The 23,274-nt window shown below is 48.5% G+C and overlaps 1 protein-coding gene and 1 long non-coding RNA gene across 4 annotated transcripts in view; one reads left to right on the top strand and one right to left on the bottom strand.

Moving 5' to 3' along the window:
* Window positions 1-23,274, top strand: part of LOC310692270 — a 71,122-nt gene that overhangs the window by 42,186 nt on the left and 5,662 nt on the right. The window lies entirely within an intron of this gene.
* Window positions 1,375-13,215, bottom strand: LOC310692129 (monocarboxylate transporter 13-like). 3 transcript variants are annotated; one of them, XM_083472725.1, is made up of 6 exons: window positions 13,093-13,215; window positions 12,427-12,522; window positions 10,680-10,895; window positions 10,065-10,208; window positions 4,156-4,929; window positions 1,375-2,691 (listed from the first exon to the last, which is right to left on the bottom strand). In XM_083472725.1, exons 3-6 carry the CDS (start codon window positions 10,888-10,890, stop codon window positions 2,423-2,425), a joined length of 1,398 nt encoding a protein of 465 aa, XP_083328851.1. In that variant the 5' UTR covers window positions 10,891-10,895; window positions 12,427-12,522; window positions 13,093-13,215; the 3' UTR covers window positions 1,375-2,422. The 3 variants fall into 3 exon arrangements, with proteins under 3 accessions (XP_083328851.1, XP_083328853.1, XP_083328852.1); XM_083472727.1 differs by having other exon boundaries at window positions 12,427-12,552; window positions 13,093-13,165; XM_083472726.1 differs by lacking the exon at window positions 13,093-13,215 and having other exon boundaries at window positions 12,427-12,922.

Consider the following 23,274-nt stretch of genomic DNA (forward strand, 5'->3'; position numbering starts at 1 on the left):
GCTGCTTGCCGAATTTGCCTGAGATCATCCTTGCCTTCCCTCTTCCAGCTCTCTAGAGCAGAGGTAGGGAACCCGGTGCCCTCCAGCTGTTTTCGACATATGTATTTGCAGCCAAAAAACAGCAAAAGATCTTGTTTACATTGCTGGGATTGGGCTGGGGGACCCTTTTGAGACTCTCCAAACTCTACCTATTCAGAAACAGAGTTGGCGACGCTCCTTCGAGAACTGAACGGAGACTTTGGGTCCTGTGGAACTCTCTGCCACTAGATTCAACAGCACTGTTCCAACTTTTAAATGCCTGCTGAAAATTTGACCAGGCCTACGCAGGCAATGAAGAATACGGCTTCCACAAGGGTTAACTGGTGCCTGTTTTTTTACTTTATACATATATGTGTCTTTGCTGTACGGTTTTCCTAGAATTGTAGCGTCGGGAGGGGGCCCAACGGTCATCTAGCCCAACCCCCTGCAATTCATAGCTGCCAACTTCCCCCTTTTTTTAAGGGAAATTCCCTTATACCGAATAGGATTCCTTGCAAGGAAAGGGAAAAGTTGCTAGCTATGCTGCAATGCATTTGTGTTTTAAACCACTTTGTTGTTTTTAAATGAAATAGTAGCCTATTTTTTAAATAAATAAATACAATAAAATAATGTATTCCCTTAGGGCAGTCTTTGCCAACCTGATGTTTTAGATAGCTGCAATGGGCAAGGGCTAATGGGATTTGTGGTTTGCAACCATCAGAAGGCACCAGATTCAGAACCAAATTCCCAAACTACCGTATTTTTTGCTCTATATGACTCACTTTTTCCCTCCTAAAAAGTAAGGGGAAATGTGTGTGCGTCTTATGAAGCGAATGCAGGCTGCGCGGCTATCCCAGAAGCCAGAACAGCAAGAGGGACTGCTGCTTTCACTGCGCAGTGATCCCTCTTGCTGTTCTGGCTTCTGAGATTCAGAATATTTTATTTCTTGTTTTCGTCCTCCAAAAACTAGGTGCATCTTGTGGTCTGGTGCGTCTTATAGAGCGAAAAATACGGTATATACATTATACCGCAGTTACCTGTTTCTTGTGATTTTTCATTATACCTCAGTTACCTTTTATGAATTTCAAGGATCAGTCTAATTCTGCCAGGAGATTTCTTATAGAGTGAAAAATACGGTATGTTTCCCAAACAAAATGAAAGGGCTCAAGGGTCACTCACTAACCCCACTCCCCGCAAACACTTATAACAGTGGGTGGCTAACTTGCAGACCCTCCAGATGTTGGACCCTGACTCCCCCAACATGTGGCCACAGGTGAGAGTTTGAGAACATCTGGAAAGCCCCCCCAAGATTAGCCACCCCCTCCTCGCAAGAGGTGATCAGATGAACAGCTCATGCCATTTTCGCTGCGGATTTTATTTTCACAAACTGCCGGAATGACCAAATTAATAAATTGAGAACAAATACGGCCGCAGACTGCAGAAAACAGTTCCGTCAAAACGTCACGTTTTTAATCCTCAGTTGAACGGGGTGGGGAAGGAGTCACATTTCAGAGTTTACAATGGACGCTCTGATCCGTCCTCCCTTGCGGAAAGTTGCAAAATTGACCCCACGATTGCGTGAAGGGAGAGGGGATGATGCTACGAGAGACGGCGGCTCTGCTAGCCAAACGGAGGGTGTTAAGGGGTCGGCGTTTACTATTTCAGAGGTCTGCGGACTGACCGGGTTATGGGATACTGAAGTCCCTCCCCTACGAGCGTCCTGGAATGTTCAAATGCTACGAGGGGCTTTTCCGGGGGGTACTGAGTCACTTGCATGGGCATCGAGAGAGGAGCCTCGTAAAAGTTTACAGAAGGCATTGCTCTGGGGAAACCGGCGGTCCAAAGTTCGCCTCCACGTTCGGTTGCTGGAGCGAGTCTGTTTTCACGCACCTGGTCCTACCTCTGCGGGCGGCTCAGAGGAACGGTGGTGAGTTAGTTAAGGCACAGGCAAGGCAAATACCAGCTTCCACAACAAGAAAACCAGCTCCTCTTCATCGGCACACCACACAGAACTACAGTTCCCAGCACCCTTAACAAACTACAACTCCCAGGATTATTACTTTTCGCTTTAAATGCATGGTTTGAAGATGCCACCCAAACCTTCTCACCCCACGCCGGTCCCAACAAGGTTATTCTCTCTAGTCCTGGAGTAGCCAATGTGCTCCTCTGGGTATTGTTGGACTACAACGCCCATCACCCACAGTTAACAGCCAGGGATGATGGGAGCTGTAGTATAGCAAGGTATGGAGGGCCTCAGGTTCCCCATTCTTGTTCTTTAACCTTTGCCCACCGCACAGATGTTGGACTACAACTCCCACCATCCACAGCCAGCTTAGCCAACAGTCAAGGATGATGGGCATTGTAGTCTAGCAACACCTGGCTGGGAAAGGCTGGCCTTGGGTGATCAGCTCTTGGTCAGCGGCTCCTCTGTCTCAGGCATGACCTTGTAAGGGTGGCAGTCGTGGGGAGAGAGGACCCCCACGGGAGCAGTTGCTGATGCCAAGAGAGTACCCTCGCCAGCTTCCATCTTGGCACTGGGTTCTGGCACAGACGCCGGGGCAAGGCAGCTGGAGAAGTTGGGCAGAGTCATCAGGACGAGGCTTCCGGCGAACATGAACGACCCGGCCGCTAAGAAAGAAGCAACGTAGTCCCCCGTTGCGTCCCTCAGCCAACCTGGAAGAGAAAGGAAGAGTGACCTAGAACAACCTAGAACAGTCTGTCTCAACCTAGTGCCCTCCAGATGTTTTGCACTGCAGTTCCTGTCAGCCCCAGCCAGTGGTCACAGACGGGAAGAGGTGAGGTCCCAAACGCCTGAAGGGTATGAGATTGGGGAAGGGCAGTCTAGAACATAACCCTCAAGACACACCTAGAACATAACCCTCAAGACACACCTAGAACATAGCCCTCAAGACACACCTAGAACATAACCCTCAAGACACACCTAGAACATAAGCCTCAAGACACACCTAGAACATAAGCCTCAAGACACACCTAGAACATAATAACTGGCAGTGCCATCACTTTGCCCAGAAAGGGCTGTTTAGAGCAGTGTTCCTCAACCTGTGGGTCCCCAGATGTTGTTGGACTACAACTCCCATCACACCTAGCCAGCATGACCAGTGGTCAGGGATGATGGGAGTTGTAGTCCAACAACATCTGGGGACCCACAGGTTGAGAACCGCTGGTTTAGAGGCAGATACTCCCAGGTTCATATCAAGGTAGGCCTTGGAGAGACTTTTGGTGAACCGCTGCTAGTCATGCACTACAACTCCCATCAGCCCCTGCCAGAAAGGTCAGTGGTCAAGGATGATGGGAGCTGTAGTCCAATGACATCTGGGGACTCAAGTTTGGGAAAGGCTGCTCTATTGCAAAGTTCTTCAGCCCCGGTGCCCCCCACCTGGACGTTGTTGGACTACAGCTCCCATCATCCTGAGTCAGCTGAGCTGATTTCTCGTGGATGATGGGAGTTGTAGTACGACGGCACCTGGATGGAACCGTGTTGGCTACCCGCTGGCGCAGGCCCCACTGAGGTAAGCGGGCCCCCTGACAGAGGGCCATTCCTGTGTTCCTATCTCGCTCCTTGAGCTGGGAACCAAACTGCGTAGGAAACCCGCTTCGCCTCCCTGCAGAGACAAAAATTTATTTGGAACATGTTCAGCCACACACACCTCTTAACCCAGTTCCAATTCCGGAAGCTGCAAACCTGCTTTATATAAAGGCCCGGCATGGAACCAATTATTTGTGAGGAGCTAAAAGGCTCGTTTAAGGGACGCGGGTGGCGCTGTGGGTTAAACCACAGAGCCTAGGGCTTGCCGATCAGAAGATCGGCGGTTCGAGAGTTTGAGGCCGACTCTGGGGTTGCGGCACTCATCTCGCTTTATTGGCTGAAGGAGCCGGCGTACAGCTTCCGGGTCATGTGGCCAGCATGACCAAGCCGCTTCGGGCGAACCAGAGCAGCGCACGGAAACGCCGTTTACCTTCCCGCCGGAGCGGTACCTATTTATCTACTTGCGCTGGTGTGCTTTCGAACTGCTAGGTGGGCAGGAGCAGGGACTGAGCAACGGGAGCTCAGTCCATTGTGGGGATTCAAACCGCCTACGCGGCGGGCAAATAAATGTGATAAATGGCACCACCTACCAGAAAGGGGCGCCCCCAGCAGCCCCCCAATGCTCTCGATCATCTGCAGCAGCCCCATGGAGCTGAAGATATTGGCGATGCCCACGATCTCTGGGATGATGGAGAAGACGACGGGCGTCAGGGCCCCCGAGCAGAAGCCGTAGCAGAGGCTAATGGCCACCAACAGCGGGTAGTCGCGGCCCCATGGGACGGCCACCAAGGCCACGCCGGTCAGGAAGGTCCAGGCCACCAGGATGCGGGCCAGGCGGCAGCCGCGGCAGTTGGCCAGCCAGCCGGAGAAGAGGCGACCGCACAGGTCGGCCACGGCCGCCAGCGACATGAGGAAGGCCGCCTGGTACTCATCGAAGCCCAGCTCCCTGGCGCGGGCCACCAGGTGGACGTAGGGGACGAAGTAGCCCGTGTTGACCAGGGTGACGGCCAGGACGAACCTCATGAAGGCGAAGTGGCCCAGGAGGTGGAGGCCGAAGAGGGAGGAGAATCGCGACCAGCACGTCCCTCTCGTGCCGTGGCCCGCCGGACCGGGCAGGTCTTCTTTGAGGGTGATGGGGCGGATGAGGGCCCCGCAGACCACCAGGTTGAAGGACATGCCCGCCACGATGAGGAGGGCCCCTCGCCAGGCGTAGGTGTCCACCAGGAGCTGGAAGAGCGGCGAGAAGGCGAAGGACGAGAGGCCCACGCCCGTCAAGGCCAGGCTGGTGGCCAGCGTCCGGCGGCGCTTGAAGTACCGGGCAACCGACGCCAGGGAGGGCGTGAAGACCAGGGCCCAGCCGAAACCTGTCGAGATAAGAATAATAATAATAATATTCATACCCCGCCCATCTGGCTGGGTTTCCCCAGCTGTTATGTTCTGAAGTTCTCACCCTGGGCCAGCAGGGGGATACTGTAGATAGTTATGCAAATAAGGGATTGAAAGTGACGTTCACTGATTGGATACTTTTAGAAAATTGTTACAGTTATGTTGTACTGGAGCTCTATATAAGCAGGCTGACTGAACCCTTCAGTTCAGTTCCGTTCTGGCCTGTGAATAAATAAGAGCTGTTTGAAGAATAGCTGTGTCGTCTGATATGTTCACCCACAACTTAACACCAGCGGCTTCCAACAAAACACTAAAATACAATAACCTATTAAACATTAAAAGCTTCCCTAAACAGGGCTGCCTTCAGATGTCTTCTAGAAGTCAGATAGTTGTTTTTCTCTTTGACATCTGGTGGGAGGGCGTTCCACAGGGCGGGTGCCACCACCGAGAAGGCCCTCTGCCTGGTTCCCTGTAACTTGGCTTCTTGCAGCGAGGGAACCGCCAGAAGGCCCTCGGCGCTGGACCTCAGTGTCCGGGCAGAACAATGGGGGTGGAGATGCTCCTTCAGGTCTACTGGGCTTTTGAGGCCATTTAGGGCTTTCAAGCTCAGCACCAACACTTTGAATTGTGCTCGGAAACGTACTGGGAGCCAGTGTAGGTCTTTCAGAACCAGTGTTAAATGGTCTCGGTGGCCGCTCCCAGTCACCAGTCTGGCTGCCGCACTCTGGATTAGTTGTAGAAACAAGAAAGTCCCAAAGTGCTGGTTTTGTGCCTGTGGAGCTTTAAAATGGAATCGCAGAGTTGGACGGGACCCCCGAGGGTCATCTAGCGCAACCCCGGAATCGTTTCGCCCAGCGTGGGACTCAAACCCGCAGCCGTGAGATGAAGAGCCTCATGCCCTCCCCAAGGGAACTACCCCAATAACTCAAGGACCTATGAATCGACCCGGACCCTGAGATCGGCACCCACGACCCATCTTTGTGTGTCTCTTTCACAGGAGGGTGGCAACACGAGAACAGGCCTTTTTGGTGGTGGCTCCCCATTTGTGGGATGTTCCTCTCAGCGAGGCTCGCCTGGTGCCTTCATTATACACCTTTGGGCACCAGGCAAAAACATTCCCTCTTCAACGAGGCCTTGGGCTGGTTAACATCTTATACCCTTTTTTAAACATGTTTGTGGGAGGTTTATTGGCTTGCGTTTCCTGTTCTTGTTTTTATCGTGCATTTTGTGTTTTTCTTTTTTTATTGAACTGCCCTGAGATCAACAGAGGAAGGGCAATATACAAATCAAATCAATCAATAAAGAGCCTGCTGGAAAAAAGCTTTTCTCTAGCTGCAATCTCCATCTTTTCTATAAACATTTCTGGACCCTTCCTTTCCCCCAACTCGACTCGATACCCTTTCTGAGGCGAGGCGACCAGAACGAAACGCAGAAAGGGAGGCACGGAGATCCCCCAAAGAACAGAAGGATCAGGCCAAAAATGGCTGCCGGGATCAAGCCAAAATGGCGCCTGTCTAGCTCACATAGCTGTCAAGTGTCCCTTATTTGAAGGGACAGTCCCTTATTCCAGCGCCATGTCCCGCTGCTGTCCCTTACTGATGGATGTCCCTTAAATGATGTCCCTTAAATTTCAAAGGAAGCAGCTCCTCTCCCTCCCTCCCTGCCGGCCAGGGAGGAGGGACGCTCCAACTGTGTTGCTTGGCTGTGTTGCTTCCCCAATAAGAAGTCTAAGAACGACTGGGGGGTGGAGCTTGCATGCCTTGTGTGTGGCTAGTTAATGCAAGCTGAGGGGGTTTTTGAATGCTGGACACCATTTTGTTGCACGTGCTGCTGCAAACTTTGCAGTGCAAAGCCAGGCCGGGGAGCCATCTTAAGTTGAGGCTGCATAGGCCTTGTGGTGCATGTGATTCAGATTCTATTCAGTTGAACCTCTGGTTACAAAGTTGGTTGGACAGTGTTCTCGAAGCTACCAGCATGAGTAGTCAGACTGCAGGAGGACAGGAAGAAAGGAGTGCCTGGAACAGGTGAGGCTGCAGGTCCCTTATTTTCAAATCTGTAAGTTGACAGCTATGCTAGCTCAGCATCCTGTTGTCATGATTCCCCAGTGAGGCAGCCATAAGCAGTGGCGTAGGGTGGGTTGTCAGCACCCGGGGCAAGGCAAGTAATTTGCGCCCCCTAACCCGTGGATTTGCGCCCCCTAACCCTAACCCCCAGATGTTGCGCCTGGTGCGGCCGGCCCCCCCTGCACCCCCCACGCTACGCCACTGGCCATAAGCTGGCAGCTCCTTCTCCATCCTTGCGCCCAACCATTGCCATAGGCAAAAATGAGATGCCATAGGTGGCTTTTTCAAGATGGCGGCCTTCCATGAGGGGAATAATAATAATAATAATAATAATAATAATAATAATAATAATAATAGTAGTAGTAAATAATTTTATTTCTATCCCGCCCTCCCCAGCCGAAGCCGGGCTCAGGGCGGCTAACAACAATAAAATACCTTCCAGTAGCACCTTAAAGACCAACTAAGTTAGTTCTTGGTATGAGCTTTCGTGTGCATGCACACTTCTTCAGATACACTGAAACAGAAGTTGCCAGATCCTTCTATATAGTGAGAAGGTGGGGAGGGGTATAACTCAGAAGGGTGGTGGGAATGGGAGATTGGCAGGTAGCTGAGATGAGCCTGTTGACGACTCTTAACGACTGCAATAGGTCTTACAGGAAAAGGGGTGAGAAGGTGAAAAATGGCTTAGTCATGTATAATGAGATAAGAATCCAATGTCTCTGTTCAGACCAGGTCTCTCCATGGTTTTAAGTTTGGTAATGAGTTGCAATTCAGCAGCTTCTCTTTCCAGTCTATTTCTGAAATTCCTTTGTAGTAAAACAGCTACTTTGAGATCTTGTATAGAATGTCCTGGGAGATTGAAGTGTGCTTGCACACGAAAGCTCATACCAAGAACTAACTTTAGTTGGTCTTTAAGGTGCTACTGGAAGGAATTTTTTTATTTTGACTATGGCAGACCAACACGGCTACCTATCTGTAACTGGAACAATAAAATAGTGCAACATTCTAAAAAACATTTCATTATAAAAATTAATTAAAATCAAATTGATGGCAACCATTAAGCTAAAATGAGGCCTAACCCTTCCCTCAGCTAGCCGCCCTCAGGAATTTTAACTCAAACTATGTCCATGTTTGCTAAAGTTTGCAAAACCATGTTGGAGCGGCATACAAAGGAAGAACAAATTAAATCTGTGGTGATAGATTGGGCAAGAGATGTCGGACATAATATAATGTCTGAAGACTGGGAAAGGTTGTGGAGGAAAGGGGTTAAGTTCACTGCATGTACTGCATTAAAAGAAAACATGAAAATGATGTATCGATGGTACTTAACCCCTGTAAAATTAGCAAAGATTTACCATAAGACCGATAACCTATGTTGGAAATGGAAAGAAAAAGAAGGTACTTTTTATCATATGTGGTGGAGCTGCCCCAAGGTGCAAGACTTCTGGGAAAAGATATACAATGAATTGGGGATAAAATGTTGAAATATACATTTATTAAGAAACCAGAAGCCTTTCTACTTGGAATAATAGGTTTGGAATTACTCAGAAAATATGTTTTTGTATGCCACAACAGCTGCTAGAATTTTGCTGGCCAAAAATTGGAAATTACAAGAAGTCCCAACAGTGGAGGAATGGCAGATGAAGATGATGGACTTTTCGGAGCTAGCCAGAAAAATCTGTGACCGGAGGGAGGATGAGCACCAAGAGGAGTGGAAGAAATTCAAAGACTATTTAGCTAAATATCTTAAGATAATATAATTAGAATTACTTTCGAGTACCAAAACAGGCCTAGGATTTGAAAATGTGATGTGCAAAATATTATGTTAAAGTTAAAAATGAAAAGAAAGTAAGATGTTTATTGACCAAGTAAATTTTATGGGAAAATAGTTTTGGAAAACTGTTGCAATGATTTATATGGAAACTCAGCCAGGGGGATTTGAGGAAGTCACCTAACAATGTTAACAAAAGTGGAATTATTATAATCAGGATAAATGTTTGTTTGTTTGGATTTTCTTTTTCTTATCTGTTTGTTATAAATTTGGAAAATTAATGAAAAAAATTGGAAGAGAAAAAAGGAGTTTGCAAAACCAAAACATAAATCTAAAATGAACAAATAACCCATTGTGTATCATGGCTATTTCCTCAGGGGAACGGCAGCCATCTTGAACCAGAGCGTAACTTTGCTTCTTCCTTAGATATCCAAGTATCCCCTTGGATATATGGCTTCTCCTTCTCTGGCCTGGTGCCCTCCAGATGTTTCGGACCGAAACATTTTGGACCGAAACATCTGGAGGGTATCTGCTGTGGTTCGAAACATCTGGAGGGCATTGGCTCGGAGGAGGCTGCCTTTAAAAATGACGGCCATTTTCTTCAAAGACTGGCTCTCGCCCACCAACGCTCTCCTCCCCTCATCTCTCTGTTACCTCAGCCTTTGCTAAAAAAAAAAGGACCGCCAAATAAATATATTGAGATCTATATTGAGCAAAAAAATAATAATTATGCCCGTCAAGCAAAAAGATGGAAAACTAACATCTTGCAGGGTAAAACTCCGACAAGAGTGGATAGTTTGGGGGGCAAGCGGATTTGTACGTTGATTATTTGTTATTTCATGACATGTAGATGCTGTTTGATCGTTTAAAGACCCCAAGGTGGTTTGCAAAAATGATCAAACAATAAATTGATCAATAGGAAAAATGAAGGACTTTTGAAAAGTTGAAAAAAATGCTTTAAAAAAAGATTTAAAATTGCATCGGCTTTGTAAGCATCGGGGACAGGCCTTGCTTAAGCAATGAGAAATGTAGAGTTGGAAGGGACCCCTGAGGGTCATCTAGTCCAACCCCCTGCAATGCAAGAATCCTGCCCCTTGGGTGGGCTCAAGGTTAACAGCCAGAGACCCATTGCACCGCTGGAGGTGTTTTTAGCAGGTGCCGAAAAGAGCACTTTGAAGGGACCTTGCCTGGTGTCAAGAGGCAAGGAGTTCCAAAGTCCACACTGAAAGATTGGTTTCTTGCAAACGATAGCAACGCAGGTCGCGCAGTTTCGACGCACCTGAGAGGAGTCCGATGCAGAGGTACAGGTGAGCCAGGCAGGTGGCAAAGGAGGCCAGCAGGAAGCCCAGGCCCGAGAAAAACCCGCCGGCCATGACGACAGGGCGGGCCCCATAGCGAGAGCTCAAAGCGCTGCCCACCGGACCTGCCAAGGAAGAGAAAGGGATGCCGGTCACTGCATTGCTGATGCAAGGAGCAGAATCTTCCTTCCCCAGTTCTGAACAGGAATTCGCACCCGGCGCTGCTATGGGCTATTAGAACCACAGAATTGGTTGGCAGGGTTGGAAGGAGTGGGACCCAAAGGGTCATCTGTCCCAACCCCATTGCAATTCAGAAATATGGAGCAGACCCCCCCCATAGCACCATGTATTAATTATTATAATATTTATTTTTAATAGATATATTAGGACCAGTTTCTGATTTTTCAGTCCTTCTGCCTGAGCTGCAGAATGTTCGCGAGTGCTTCTGTGACGTCACAGCACCCCGGCCAATGGCGAGGAAGGACGCGGAAGGCGGTTTCCCAGCGCATGTGGGGCAAGGATTTCGCGCTGAGCGCAGGCAGGCAGCCCATAGCATGTGTCCCACACACACACACCCCCGCCGCCACTCCACTCACTCGCAAACTGCTGCACCGCGATCCCAATCGAGGTGATCCAGGAGATCCGCCCGGACAGCTCATCAAAGTACGTCACAAACTCCACAAAGAAGACGCCGAAGGAACGGATCACGCCAAAGACCAACGCGGATTGGAGGAAGGCCGAGAGGACGATAATCCACCCCCAGCCTCCGTCCGGGGCTTCAGGGTGAACCACGACCGGGCCCAACATGGATCCTGTTTGGGGAGCGAGGGAGACGGTCCGGGGGAAAAGAAAACCCTAATTATGACTGAAGCTTAGATTTCCTAATTATTGCTCAAGCCGCTTCTTCCAGTAACACCCACCCAACTTTTTCCTGGCACGAGATTAAATTATTTTCTGCTCCCCCCCAGGCATCATTAGAAGGACTGGGAAGCATCTGATCTCTAGATTCCCACATGCAAGAGAGGCAATGTGGTGCAGTGGTTAGAGCAGTAGTTACCAAACTTTTGTTTTGTTTTTTTCCAATTTTTTTAATTAATTTTCAAAAATTCAAAACAAACAAACAAACATACAAACAAACATACATACATCCTGTTTAAATCTTGGTAGCATTATTAAGTGACTTCCTCAAATCCCCTTGGTTGAATTTCATTCTATATCATTTTAACAGTTTTCCAAATCGATTTTCTCAAAACATTAACTTGATGACTTAACATCTTTCATTCTTTCTAATTTAGCTTTAAACATCTTAAGTCTTATCCTTACATATTTAAATACTAAGCCTATCTATTATTTGGAAGATTTTCCAATTGAGTTACAGTGGTGCCCCGCAAGACGAATGCCTCGCAAGACGGAAAACTCGCTAGACGAAAGAGTTTTCTGTTTTGGAGGTGCTTTGCAAAACGAATTTCCTATGGGCTTGCTTCGCAAGACGAAAATGTCTTGCGAGTTCCTGCTGGGTTTTTTTCCTCCCCTCCCCTTTGCTAAGCCGCTTATCAGCTGATCCGATCAGCAGATAAGCCACTAAAAGCGCTAATCCGCTAATCCTTCAATGGGCTTGCTTCGCAAGACGAAAAAACCGCTAGACGAAGAGAATCACAGAACGGATTCTTTCGTCTTGCGAGGCACCACTGTATCTTAACATATTTAGCTAAATAGTTTTTAAATTCCATCTATTCTTCCTGATACTCCACCTCCTTCTGGTCGCGGACTTTTCCGGTCACCCCCAGTGGCCCCCCTACCCTACAAAAAAGCATTGTTCAGAACAGTGGCTTGCTTGACCCACTAAGGCAGATAACAATAAAATCCAAAACAGTACACAATTAATTGCATATTTATTCCAGTCCTGTTGGAGCCATTTAGTTCAACTGAACAAAGCTGATGAACTTGATCCACTGAGACTAGCCCGCCATGCCTCTTAGCACCCAGTAGGTAATCCCATCTGGGTTTAGCGTGTCAGAATAGGACCAGGAAGACGAGAATTCAAATCCCTCCAAAAATGACCTTGGGCCAGCCTCTCAGCCCCACTTACTTCACAGGGTTGTCGTGAGGATAGAACGGAGAGCAGCGAAAACCGTGCCTGCCGCCAAATAAATAAATATGCAAAAACCAGGGTACCTCTGAGCACGTGCAGAGTCTGCCGCCACCCACCAGCAGAATTCCAGACCCTAACGCTGCTGGGTTTTCTCTTCCCCTGCAAACCCCTTGGGGGTCTGCAGATCCACCTGAGAAAGTGGAAATTCCTGGATGCCTTTGCTACCTGTATTCCACCTGGGAGCTACTCACCCCTCAGTCTGCTCCCAGAAAACCTTTTTCCCGGCCTTCTTCAAACAGGTGGGCCATGGGGGGGTTCCCTGGATCCTAGAGGGAGGTGTCAGCGATCTGGGGAAGGGGGGGTGCTTTTAGAAAGAGCTTTCAAGGTGGAGAGAGAGGAGAGGAAGCGATGGGGGAAGAGAGATGGGGAAACCACAGAAAGGGATTTGCAAAGAGACACACACAGAGCTGATAAATCGGTGCAAGGTTAATAATAATGATGATTATAATAATAGGGGTCTTAATTCCCAATAGTGTCTCCACTAACGGGGGGGGGGCATTTTGGAGAGCCAGGCGCCTTGCAGAAAAGCGCGACCTCTAAATAAACGTTTTCCATGGGGGGGGGCGCATTTGGAAACAAAATTACGTGAAATCGCATGATAAGAAGACGACCCAGGTTTTTTTTTAGGGGGGGCTTACAGGCCTCCTGGTACTTCCCCCCATAAGAATTCCTGATCACCCCCCCCCAAAAAAAAACCTGCTGGAATCCCCGCCCAATCCAGAGTCCTATAGGGACACCTCCCCCGCCGCCCAATTTAAAATAAATAAATGAAACATGGGGTGATCTTCTTTTGGGGGCTCCCCCTCCCAGAGAACACCCCCCCTTTCCTCCCCCCCCCACCGCCGTTTCGTTCCTACCGGGGGAGGGGGGAAGCCGGGAGCCTCCGCGTGAGCGGCTACAATGTTGCAGGATTCGAAGGGGGCGGGGCCCGGGTCGGGAAGCCACGCCCCCCGCCTCTCTCCTGCTCCCGAAAGGGCTTCGCTATGGAGGTGTCGGTGGGTGGCGAGGGCGCGCAGGCGCAGTGGCGACGGCCGAGAGCAGGTTGATCCGGCTGAGCATCTTGTGGGGATCGGGTGCAAATCCCGCGCGGAGGGAAAGCAAGGCGCAGAGCGATCCTCGGCTTGGGGCGGGATCTGGACCTGCGGTGGCCGGAAGGGCGAGCCTCCAAGGCTGGGCGCAGTCTACCCCCGGGTCCACATAGCTGTCAACTTTTCCCTTTTTTAAAAAAAGGGAAATTCCCTTATTCCGAATAGGATTCCTCGCAAGAAAAGGGGAAAGTTGACAGCTAGACACCGGGAAGGCCCATTGCGGATGCCCACTTCGGAAAGGGGATGCTGCTGCGCTAGGAAGAAATGTAAAGTATTGCACTTGGAAATGTAACAGGGAGAAATGTAAAGTATTGCACTTGGGCAAAAAAAATGAGAGGCACAAATACAAGATGGGGGACACCTGGCTGAGAGCAGTACATGTGAAAAGGATCTAGGAGTCTTGGTTGACCACAAACTTGACATGAGCCAACTGTGTGACGCGGCAGCTAAAAAAGCCAATGCAATTCTGGGCTGCATCAATAGGAGTATAGCATCTAGATCAAGGGAAGTAATAGTGCCACTGTATTCTGCTCTGGTCAGACCTCACCTGGAGTACTGTGTCCAGTTCTGGGCACCACAGTTCAAGAAGGACACGGACAAACTGGAACGTGTCCAGAGGAGGGCAAGCAAAATGGTCAAAGGCCTGGAAACGATGCCTTATGAGGAACGGCTAAGGGAGCTGGGCATGTTTAGCCTGGAGAAGAGGAGGTGAAGGGGTGATATGATAGCCATGTTCAAATATATAAAAGGATGTCACATAGAGGAGGGAGAAAGGTTGTTTTCTGCTGCTCCAGAGAAGCGGACACGGAGCAATGGATCCAAACTACAAGAAAGAAGATTCCACCTAAACATTAGGAAGAACTTCCTGACAGTAAGAGCTGTTTGACAGTGGAATTTGCTGCCAAGGAGTGTGATGGAGTCTCCTACTTTGGAGGTCTTTAAGCAGAGGCTTGACAACCATATGTCAGGAGTGCTCTGATGGTGTTTCCTGCTTGGCAGGGGGTTGGACTCGATGGCCCTTGTGGTCTCTTCCAACTCTATGAATCTAGGAACATGGAAAGGTGCCCTGCCTGGGTCAGGCCTCTTGGGTAGAATTCTGCATTGCAGGGGGTTGGACTAGATGACCCTCGTGGTCCCTTCCAACTTCTACAATTCTACATTTTTTTTAATTACAGTGGTAATGTAGCCTTATGAGGCTTTGCCCCCGGGTGGGAAAAATATTGCGCCCGGGAAAGGGAAGTGGGAGTCAACAGACACTCAAGGAATAGTTTCGGAGAAAAAGGTCTTATTTCTACCATCCATGAACTGGTAGAAGGAGCAAGTGTGATAAGTCACAAAAAAGCGTGCACGAGTTCACAGTGATGTGCACAAACATATATACCCCTTTCCAGTTCCCTCCTCCTTTCTCCTCCCTCAGGAGTCCTGCCCCATGTTGAGGTTCCTGAGCATGTACAGAAAGCTGTCTAGGGACTATTGTGGACTCTTGGCAGGAAAGGGGGTGAGGGGGTTTTCAGAGTGTTCCCGTTGTTTCATTCTTGCGCTTTGGCATGGTTCCCGGACAGAAAGCAAGTTGCAATGTGGTTCTGAGAAAGGCCTGAGAAGACAATGGGCTCTGTTCTCTACCTTCTTGCAATCTTTTTAGTTACAGCAAGCGGAATGTTTCTGATGCTTAGCTGCTGAGAAAATGATTTTGAAAAGCTTTGAGAAGCTTTGAGCCTGCTGGGGGGGTGTGTGACTTTGGGCCTAGGTGAGGTCACCTGTCCTCACCTTCCTTCAGTAAGGTAAAGGTAAAGGGACCCCTGACCATTAGGTCCAGTCGTGACCGACTCTGGGGTTGCGGCGCTCATCTCGCTTTATTGGCCGAGGGAGCCGGCGTACAGCTTCTGGGTCATGTGGCCAGCAGGACTAAGCCGCTTCTGGCGAACCAGCGCAGCGCACGGAAACGCCGTTTACCTTCCCGCCGGAGTGGTACCTATTTATCTACTTGCACTTTGACGTGCTCTCAAACTGCCAGGTTGGCAGGAGCAGGGACCGAGCAATGGGAGCTCACCCCGTTGCGGGGATTCAAACCGCCGACCTTCTGATCGGCAAGCTCTAGGCTCTGTGGTTTAACAGCGCCACCCATGTACTGGAGGTCTAATCCTCTTTTAAAGCCAACTAGACTGGTGCCCTCCTGTGGCAGGGAGTTCCATAGAGTACATTCTGCATTGTGTGAAAAAGAACTTTTGCCCTGAATCTTCCTACATAAGACAGCTTCTTATGTTTCTGCTAATGGCGATACAGCAGTACCTTGGTTCTCAGACTTCATCCGCTCCCGAAGTCCGTTCCAAAACCAAAGCGTGTTCCAAAACCAAGGCACGCTTTCCAATAAACGGATTAATCCGTTCCAGACTTTTAAAAACAACCCCTTAAAAAAACAGCAATTTGACATGAATTTTACTATCTGATGAGACCCTTGATGCATAAACTGAAAGCAATGAACAATGTACTGCGGTCACACAATCAATCATTCAATCAATCAATCAATCAATCAATCAGTAGCTGAACTGGGTTCCACACAGTCACACACACACACAAAAAGAGCCACAAAAACAAACACAAAATAAATAGCGAAAACAGACAGACTCTCAAAACGGAAGCGTTGCACTCAAAACGGAGCACGTTCGGCTTCCGAAAAAAATCCACAAACCGGAACACTTACTTCCGGGTTTGCAGTGTTTGGGTTCCAAGTTGTTTGAGTACCAAGGCGTTTCAGAACCAAGGTACCACTGTGTTTTGATTCAGTTTGTCTCCTCTCTGGTGTCCCCAATTCTCCCTCTTTCCATCCAGGGCCAGTTTATTTAGCTTGTAAGCCTGCAGGCAGATTGCTGCTGATGTTGTTCTTCCCCTCCGCCTGACTACAGCAATTTAGCATTCTTCTAAATTTGATGTTTTGATACTCTGCACTGTCTTGTTTTTTCAGGCGTGCAAGAAGTCATCAGTGTTATTTATGGCTCATCCCTGACTTGACGCTCTGTGCCGGTGGCACTGGCTCTGTAAACCTTCCTGCATCGCAGGGGGTTGAGCTAGATGACCGTTGGGTCCCCTCCCAACGCTAAAATTCTAGGAAAACCATAAACTAAACACACACATATGCATAAAGTAAAAAACAGGCACCAGTTAACCCTTGTGGAAAGTATTCTTCATTGCCTGGCATGTTGTTGTTGTTTAGTAGTGTCCGCCTCTTCGTGACCCCCTGGACCAGAGCATGCCAGGCCCTCCTGTCTTCCACTGCCTCCCACAGTTTGGTCAAACTCATGCTGGTCGCCTCGAGAACACTGTCCCACCATCTCGTCCTCTGTCCCATACAGAACAACAAAATTGAAAAATCTACATAAAATATTCAAAACCCAACAAGCCTACTATCCCAGCTATCCCAGCCTGGTTAGCCCCCTAAAAACTCTTATACCCAATTTTTAAATACAATATACTCCCACAGAGACTGCCGTACACTGCGTTTAAAACCAATCACATTTGGATAGAAACTGTTTCTCAGGCAGCTAGTCCTAGTCTATATAACCCTGTACCTCCTTCCAGAAGGCAGAAGCTGAAAGAGATCATTTCTGGGCTGCGCACTATCCTGCGCTATCTCTACAGCTTTCTTATGGCACCTGGAAGCATAGATTTGATCCAAGGTGGGAAGAGTGCGCCCAATTATTCTCTCCGCAGTCTTTACAACCCTGGACAGCATTGTTTTTCCCCTGACCGTGCAGCTCCCAAACCACACACACAGACCATAAGCTAATACACTCTCCACAGTACAATGGTAAAATGCCGTCAACAGGTCCTTTGAGAGATGGTTTTTCCGGAGGATTCTCAGAAAATATAACCTCTGCAGAGGTTATCTTTGTTTTCTACGAAGCCATTCCAGCAACTTGACTTGTTTATCTTTTTTCTTCTGTGTTTTCTTGTATTGCATTACGATCTCCTGGTGCCGTTGCCCTCCTGAAGTTTTAAGAATGATAATAATATGCCCCAAACCAGCAGCAAGTCGGACATTCTTAAATTCTGCGGTGTCTTTCAGCTCTTTGGCTTCGGAGTTAAGAGACTCAGCCGGAACGATGAATGATCTCTCCTGGTCAGCGACTGTTTAAGCCACAGGGAAGCCTGGTGTCCTATTTGGTGCACGCTCCTTTGAGAACTGAATGGAGACTTTGGGTCCTGTGGAACTCTCTGCCACTAGATTCAGCAGCACTGTTTCAACTTTTAAATGCCTGCTGAAAACTTGACTAGGCCTATGCCAGGCAATCCCTATGCCAGGCTGGATGAATCCCTAGCCGGAATTAAGATTGCTGGAAGAAATATCAACAACCTCAGATATGCAGATGACATAACCTTGATGGCAGAAAGTGAGGAGGAATTAAAGAACCTTTTATTGAGGGTGAAAGAGGAGAGCGCAAAATATGGTCTGAAGCTCAACATCAAAAAAACGAAGATCATGGCCACCGGGCCCATCACCTCCTGGCAAATAGAAGGGGAAGAAATGGAGGCAGTGAGAGGTTTTACTTTCTTGGGCTCCATGATCACTGCAGATGGTGACAGCAGTCACAAAATTAAAAGACGCCTGCTTCTTGGGAGAAAAGCAATGACAAACCTAGACAGCATCTTAAAAAACAGAGACATCACCTTGCCGACAAAGGTCCATATAGTTAAATCTATGGTTTTCCCAGTAGTGATGTATGGAAGTGAGAGCTGGACCATAAAGAAGGCAGATCGCTGAAGAATGGATGCTTTTGAATTCTGGTGCTGGAGGAGACTCTTGAGAGTCCCATGGACTGCAAGAAGATCAAACCTCTCCATTCTTCGGGAAATCAGCCCTGAGTGCTCACTGGACGGACAGATCCTGAAGCTGAGGCTCCAATACTTTGGCCACCTCATGAGAAGAGAAGACTCCCTGGAAAAGACCCTGATGTTGGGCAAGATGGAGGGCAGAAGGAGAAGGGGACGACAGAGGGCGAGATGGTGGGACAGTGTTCTCGAAGCTACCAGCATGAGTTTGACCAAACTGCGGGAGGCAGTGGAAGACAGGAGTGCCTGGCGTGCTCTGGTCCAGGGGGTCACAAAGAGGCGGACACGACTAAACGGCTAAACAACAACAACAAAGTTTGCAGTTTGCAGCCAGAATAATGTGGGAACAATATTAGTCCTGGGCAGAGGCAGCAACCTGATGTTGCAAAGTTGAGAAAAACTCCTAACGCCTTATCATGTGCAGAACAAGGCATTCTTTATCTAATTTGCAATAGCAGAAGGAGAAGAACGCAGAAAACAAGAGCTATCCATCCCTTCAAGTCATTTTGGCTTCCCAAAATTTTTTTGCAACTCTAAAATATCCTTTTTGGGAAGAGGCGACCAGAACCCTACGCAGGTAGAGGAAGCCAGAGGAAAAGCAGGCAGAAACTCGACACAGACTTAGAGGAATGGCAGGCAGTCTCCCCCCCCCCCCACAACCCTTGACCCTGTTGCAGGAATTTATGTATAGGTTGTGGGGTGTGTGTGTTGCCCCTCCAGCAGATATCATGCACATGCAGCCCACTACCAAAACCAGCACAATCACTTTTGTGGCTTTTGTGATTTGTCCCCACAAAACACCCCATCACAGTTTCTTCCTATCTATTCAAAGGGCCTCTGCTGCACGATACCAAATGTAAGAATTCACTGATAAATGTATCTATGCACTGGCTCACTGGGAAAACTTCAGAAATTTATATAGACATGTGAGCTCAGCTCCTCAGCAGCCCCTCTGCCTGAGTGATCATCCCTGGCATCCTGATACCTGAGTGCCAGACAGGTAGCCATTCCAGAAATACCAAACCCAGATGAAGACAAGAGGGTGTGATGAACTTGGCTGGGAAAAAGGGAAATGTAAATATCTTTTTTGTTACACTTGATGGGTGTTTGGTGGAGGGCAAGGGGAACCATGGGGCAGGGTCCAGGATGCTCAGATTCCTGCCACCAGACCTCCCCTTTCATGATGTAACTGTGATGTAGTTTGGGGGGGGGTGTAACATGGGGATTAGGGATGCGGGTACCACTGTGGTCTAAACCACAGAGCCTAGGACTTGCTGATCAGGTCAATGATTCAAATCCCCACGACGGGGCGAGCTCCCGTTGCTCGGTCCCTGCTCCTGCCAACCTAGCAGTTTGAAAGCATCTCAAAGTGCAAGTAGATAAATAGGTACGGCTCCGGCGGGAAGGTAAACAGCGTTTCCATGCGCTGCTCTGGTCTGCCAGAAGCGGCTTAGTCCTGCTGGCCACATGACCCGGAAGCTGGACGCCGGCTCCCTTTGCCAATAAAGCGAGATGAGCGCCGCAACCCCAGAGTCATCTGCGACTGAACCTAATGGTCAGGGGTCCCTTTACCTTTACCTAACATGGGGATTAGCAGCTAATAAAAGTTTGGGTCCTCTCTTGTTCGGGGCTTCCATCTTGTTCCACCTTGTGGCAGGTGGGAGTCCTGTCACGACAGTCTTCAATAAAGACCAAGCCTACTGGCTGCTGTTTTGCTCTGGTATTCCTGGCTGGTGCCCTTGTTTTTTGTCCAAGGGAGCCCTCAGATTTCTCCATTAACAACCCAAAGTGCAGCTGCCAGTGGGGCGTGTGGGTCCTGTCTCATAGCTCCTATTTCCAAATAGGCAACATCAGTTCTGACCCACAGGGGGAGGCATAACACTACAAGATACTGGAAGGAAACTTGTGTCCATTTAACAGGATGGATGGAGGGTTTATTTCGAAGGTTGCAACTTGGGTTGAGGTCACGTATGTTTAGGACGGCCTCGTTGTAGGTCAGCCAGAAATTCAACAGGTGCGGTTTCCCCCAGGCCGACTTTTCCTTGCCACGAAACCTTTATCCAAAGGCGCTTGATATAAGACGGCACAAATGTTGGTGCTGTGTATGCGCTGTGTGTGAATCTTCCTGGGGCAGCTGGTGGAGACATGCTTATTTTTATTAATTGCTAGCACTTCCCTTTTCATTCATTTATTCATTTGTTAAGAAAGGGTGAGTGGGGGGCATATTATGCTTCTTTTGCAGGATCTGATTTCTTTCTGCAGGGCCTGTAAGACAGAGTTGTTCCGCCTGGCCTTTGGCTTGGAATCAACTCAATCCCCTCCCCCTCTTCTTTTTCCCTTTCTCCTTCTGTGTTGGAACTCGTATTTGGGGACTTCCCTGGCTTTTTTCTGGCCCATGTAGGACCAGTCTGGATAGTTAGCCTTGGTGAAGACTTGATGTTTTTATCCCCCAAAAAGTTTTTGATTGAGTTCCACTGAAATGAGGCTGTATTTTAATGGTATAAATATTTTTTAAAAAATTATTATTGTTATTATTATTGGATAATCTGTCCACCTTTGGCCTCCTCCTCCTCCTCCTTCTTCTTCATCGCTTTGACACGGGTGATCTTTGCTTCTTCCAGCACCCTGGTATTAGTTCGCCTGTCTTCCCAAGTGATGTGTAAAAAATTTTGGAGACTCCGTTGATGGAATCTTTTAAGGAAGTGGACATGGCGTTTATAAGTGGTCCATGTTTCACAAGCAGACAGTAAGGTTGGCAGTACAATAGTTTTGTAAACAAACATTTTGGTTTCCCTGCAAATGTCCTGGTCCTCAAACACTCTGTACTTGTCACATCCTGACAAGACAGAAGTACTGTTTTTGGGGGACAGGGGGCGGGCAGGTGTGGAAGACTCCCTGGTCCTGAATAGGGTAAGTATGCCCCCGAAGGACCAGGTGTGCAGCCTGGGAGTCATTCTGGACTCACCGCTGTCCATGGAGGCGCAGGTCAATTCTGTGTCCAGGGCACCTGTCTACCAGCTCCATCTGGTACGCAGGATGAGACCCTACCTGCCCGCGGACTGTCTCGCCAGAGTGGCGCATGCTCTGGTTATCTCCCGCTTGGACTACTGCAATGCGCTCTACGTGGGGCTACCTTTGAAGGTGACTCGGAAACTATAACTAATCTAGAATGCGGCAGCTAGACTGGTGACTGGGGGCGGCCGCCGAGACCACATAACACCGGTCTTGAAAGACCTACATTGGCTCCCAGTACGTTTCCGAGCACAATTCAAAGTGCTGGTGTTGACCTTTAAAGCCCTAAACGGCCTCGGTCCTGGATACCTGAAGGAGCGTCTCCACCCCCATCATTCTACCCGGACGCTGAGGTCCAGCGCCGAGGGCCTTCTGGCGGTTCCCTCATTGCGAGAAGCAAAGCTACAGGGAACCAGGCAGAGGGCCTTTTCGGTAGTGGCGCCCGCCCTGTGGAACGCCCTCCCATCAGATGTCAAAGCGATAAATAACTACCTGACATTTAGAAGACATCTTAAGGCAGCCCTGTTCAGGGAAGTTTTTAATCTGTGATATTTTACTGTATTTTTGGTTTCTATGGAAGCCGCCCAGAGTGGCTGGGGAAACCCAGCCAGATGGGCGGGGTACAAATAATAAATTATTATTATTATATTACTTCAATCAGTAAAAAGCCGCACTCACAGAGCTCAGGCGATACTGGATCCTTCCAAGTCCATAAAACTTAAGGATCAAGCTGTACTACCAAAATGATTAAGGTTTTAAATGACAGTTTTAGGTTATATTTTAGTGATCGAGATTTAATAAATATTTTTAACTGAGAGGGAAAGTTAGGAAACAATGGGAACGGATGAAGCGGGACCGGAACGCGAGCCTTGAAAGCAGGAGAGCACAAAGGGGAGCAGGGGAGCCCAAGAGATTCCTTGGGATCTTGTGTTTATGTTGTGCGTTGGATATGTGACTGTAAAACTTTAATCTGAAAAAAAACATTTTTTTAAAAAAATGAGGGTGGGAGAGCAAAGAGCTCAAAGACAGAGGGCACATAGCAGCACCCATAGAAGTGACGAATGAGGAAGTGGGAGAGACGGGGTGGTGTGATGAAGATTTATTATTATTATTATTATTATTATTATTATTATTATTATTATTATTATTTATACCCCGCCCATCTGGCTGGGTTTCCCCAGCCACTCTGGGGGGCTTCCAACCGAATATTAAAAACAACACAGCGTCAGACATTCACTCGGGACAAGACCATTATCCAAGAGGCTGGGTCCTATAGCCTCTCTCTGTAAAACAGTGGTACCTCGGGTTAAGAACTTAATTACCGTATTTTTTGCTCTATAAGACTCACTTTTTCCCTCCTAAAAAGTAAGGGGAAATGTGTGTGCGTCTTATGGAGCGAATGCAGGCTGCGCAGCTATCCCAGAAGCCAGAACAGCAAGAGGGATTGCTGCTTTCACTGCGCAGCGATCTCTCTTGCTGTTCTGGCTTCTGAGATTCAGAATATTTTTTTTCTTGTTTTCCTCCTTCAAAAACTAGGTGCATCTTGTGGTCTGGTGCGTCTTATAGAGCGAAAAATATGGTTGTTCCGGAGGTCCATTCTTAACCTGAAACTGTTCTTAACCTGAAGCACCACTTTAGCTAATGGGGCCTCCTGCTGCCGCTGGAGCACGATTTCTGTTCTCATCCTGAAGCAAAGTTCTTAACTCGAGGTACTATTTCTGGGTTAGCGGAGTCTGTAACCTGAAGCGTATGTAACCTGAAGCGTATGTAACCCGAGGTACCACTGTATTGAATAAAAAAGGACCGTCAGAAACCTTCCCTTGTCTTTATACTTTCCTGGGCAACCAGCTGGGAGCCGCTGAGAGCATCCTGGCGGCCCCTAGGTCTCGGCCCTGGACCCTGAAACCACAGGGTCTGGGATGCTCGAGACCTGGCCACCCTATCCATGCGTCACGTTCTGTGCAGCGCCTAGCACACCGGTACATTTTTAGCAGCTGCTGTACCAGGAGGTCAGTTGGCCTGCTTGCTAGATCAGACTTGATATCTGTCTACCTTATCGGCTGCGTCGCATAGATTCGCTTTTGTTAGAGCCAGATTTAATGTGTTCCCCTC

This window comes from Podarcis liolepis, assembly GCF_965112155.1.
Source record: "Podarcis liolepis genome assembly, chromosome: 13".
NCBI classification, from domain to species: domain Eukaryota; kingdom Metazoa; phylum Chordata; class Lepidosauria; order Squamata; family Lacertidae; genus Podarcis; species Podarcis liolepis.

What these genes read in the sequence shown, in the direction of transcription:
- LOC310692129 (XM_083472725.1), bottom strand. Translation starts at nt 10,890, where the DNA reads ATGTTGGGCCCGGTCGTGGTTCACCCTGAAGCCCCGGACGGAGGCTGG. An exon ending in CGCGGTGCAGCAGTTTGCGA is followed by an intron (nt 10,209 to 10,679) that starts GTGAGTGGAGTG and finishes CTTCCTTGGCAG; the next exon opens with GTCCGGTGGGCAGCGCTTTG. An exon ending in GCTGGGGGCGCCCCTTTCTG is followed by an intron (nt 2,692 to 4,155) that starts GTAGGTGGTGCC and finishes TTTCTCTTCCAG; the next exon opens with GTTGGCTGAGGGACGCAACG.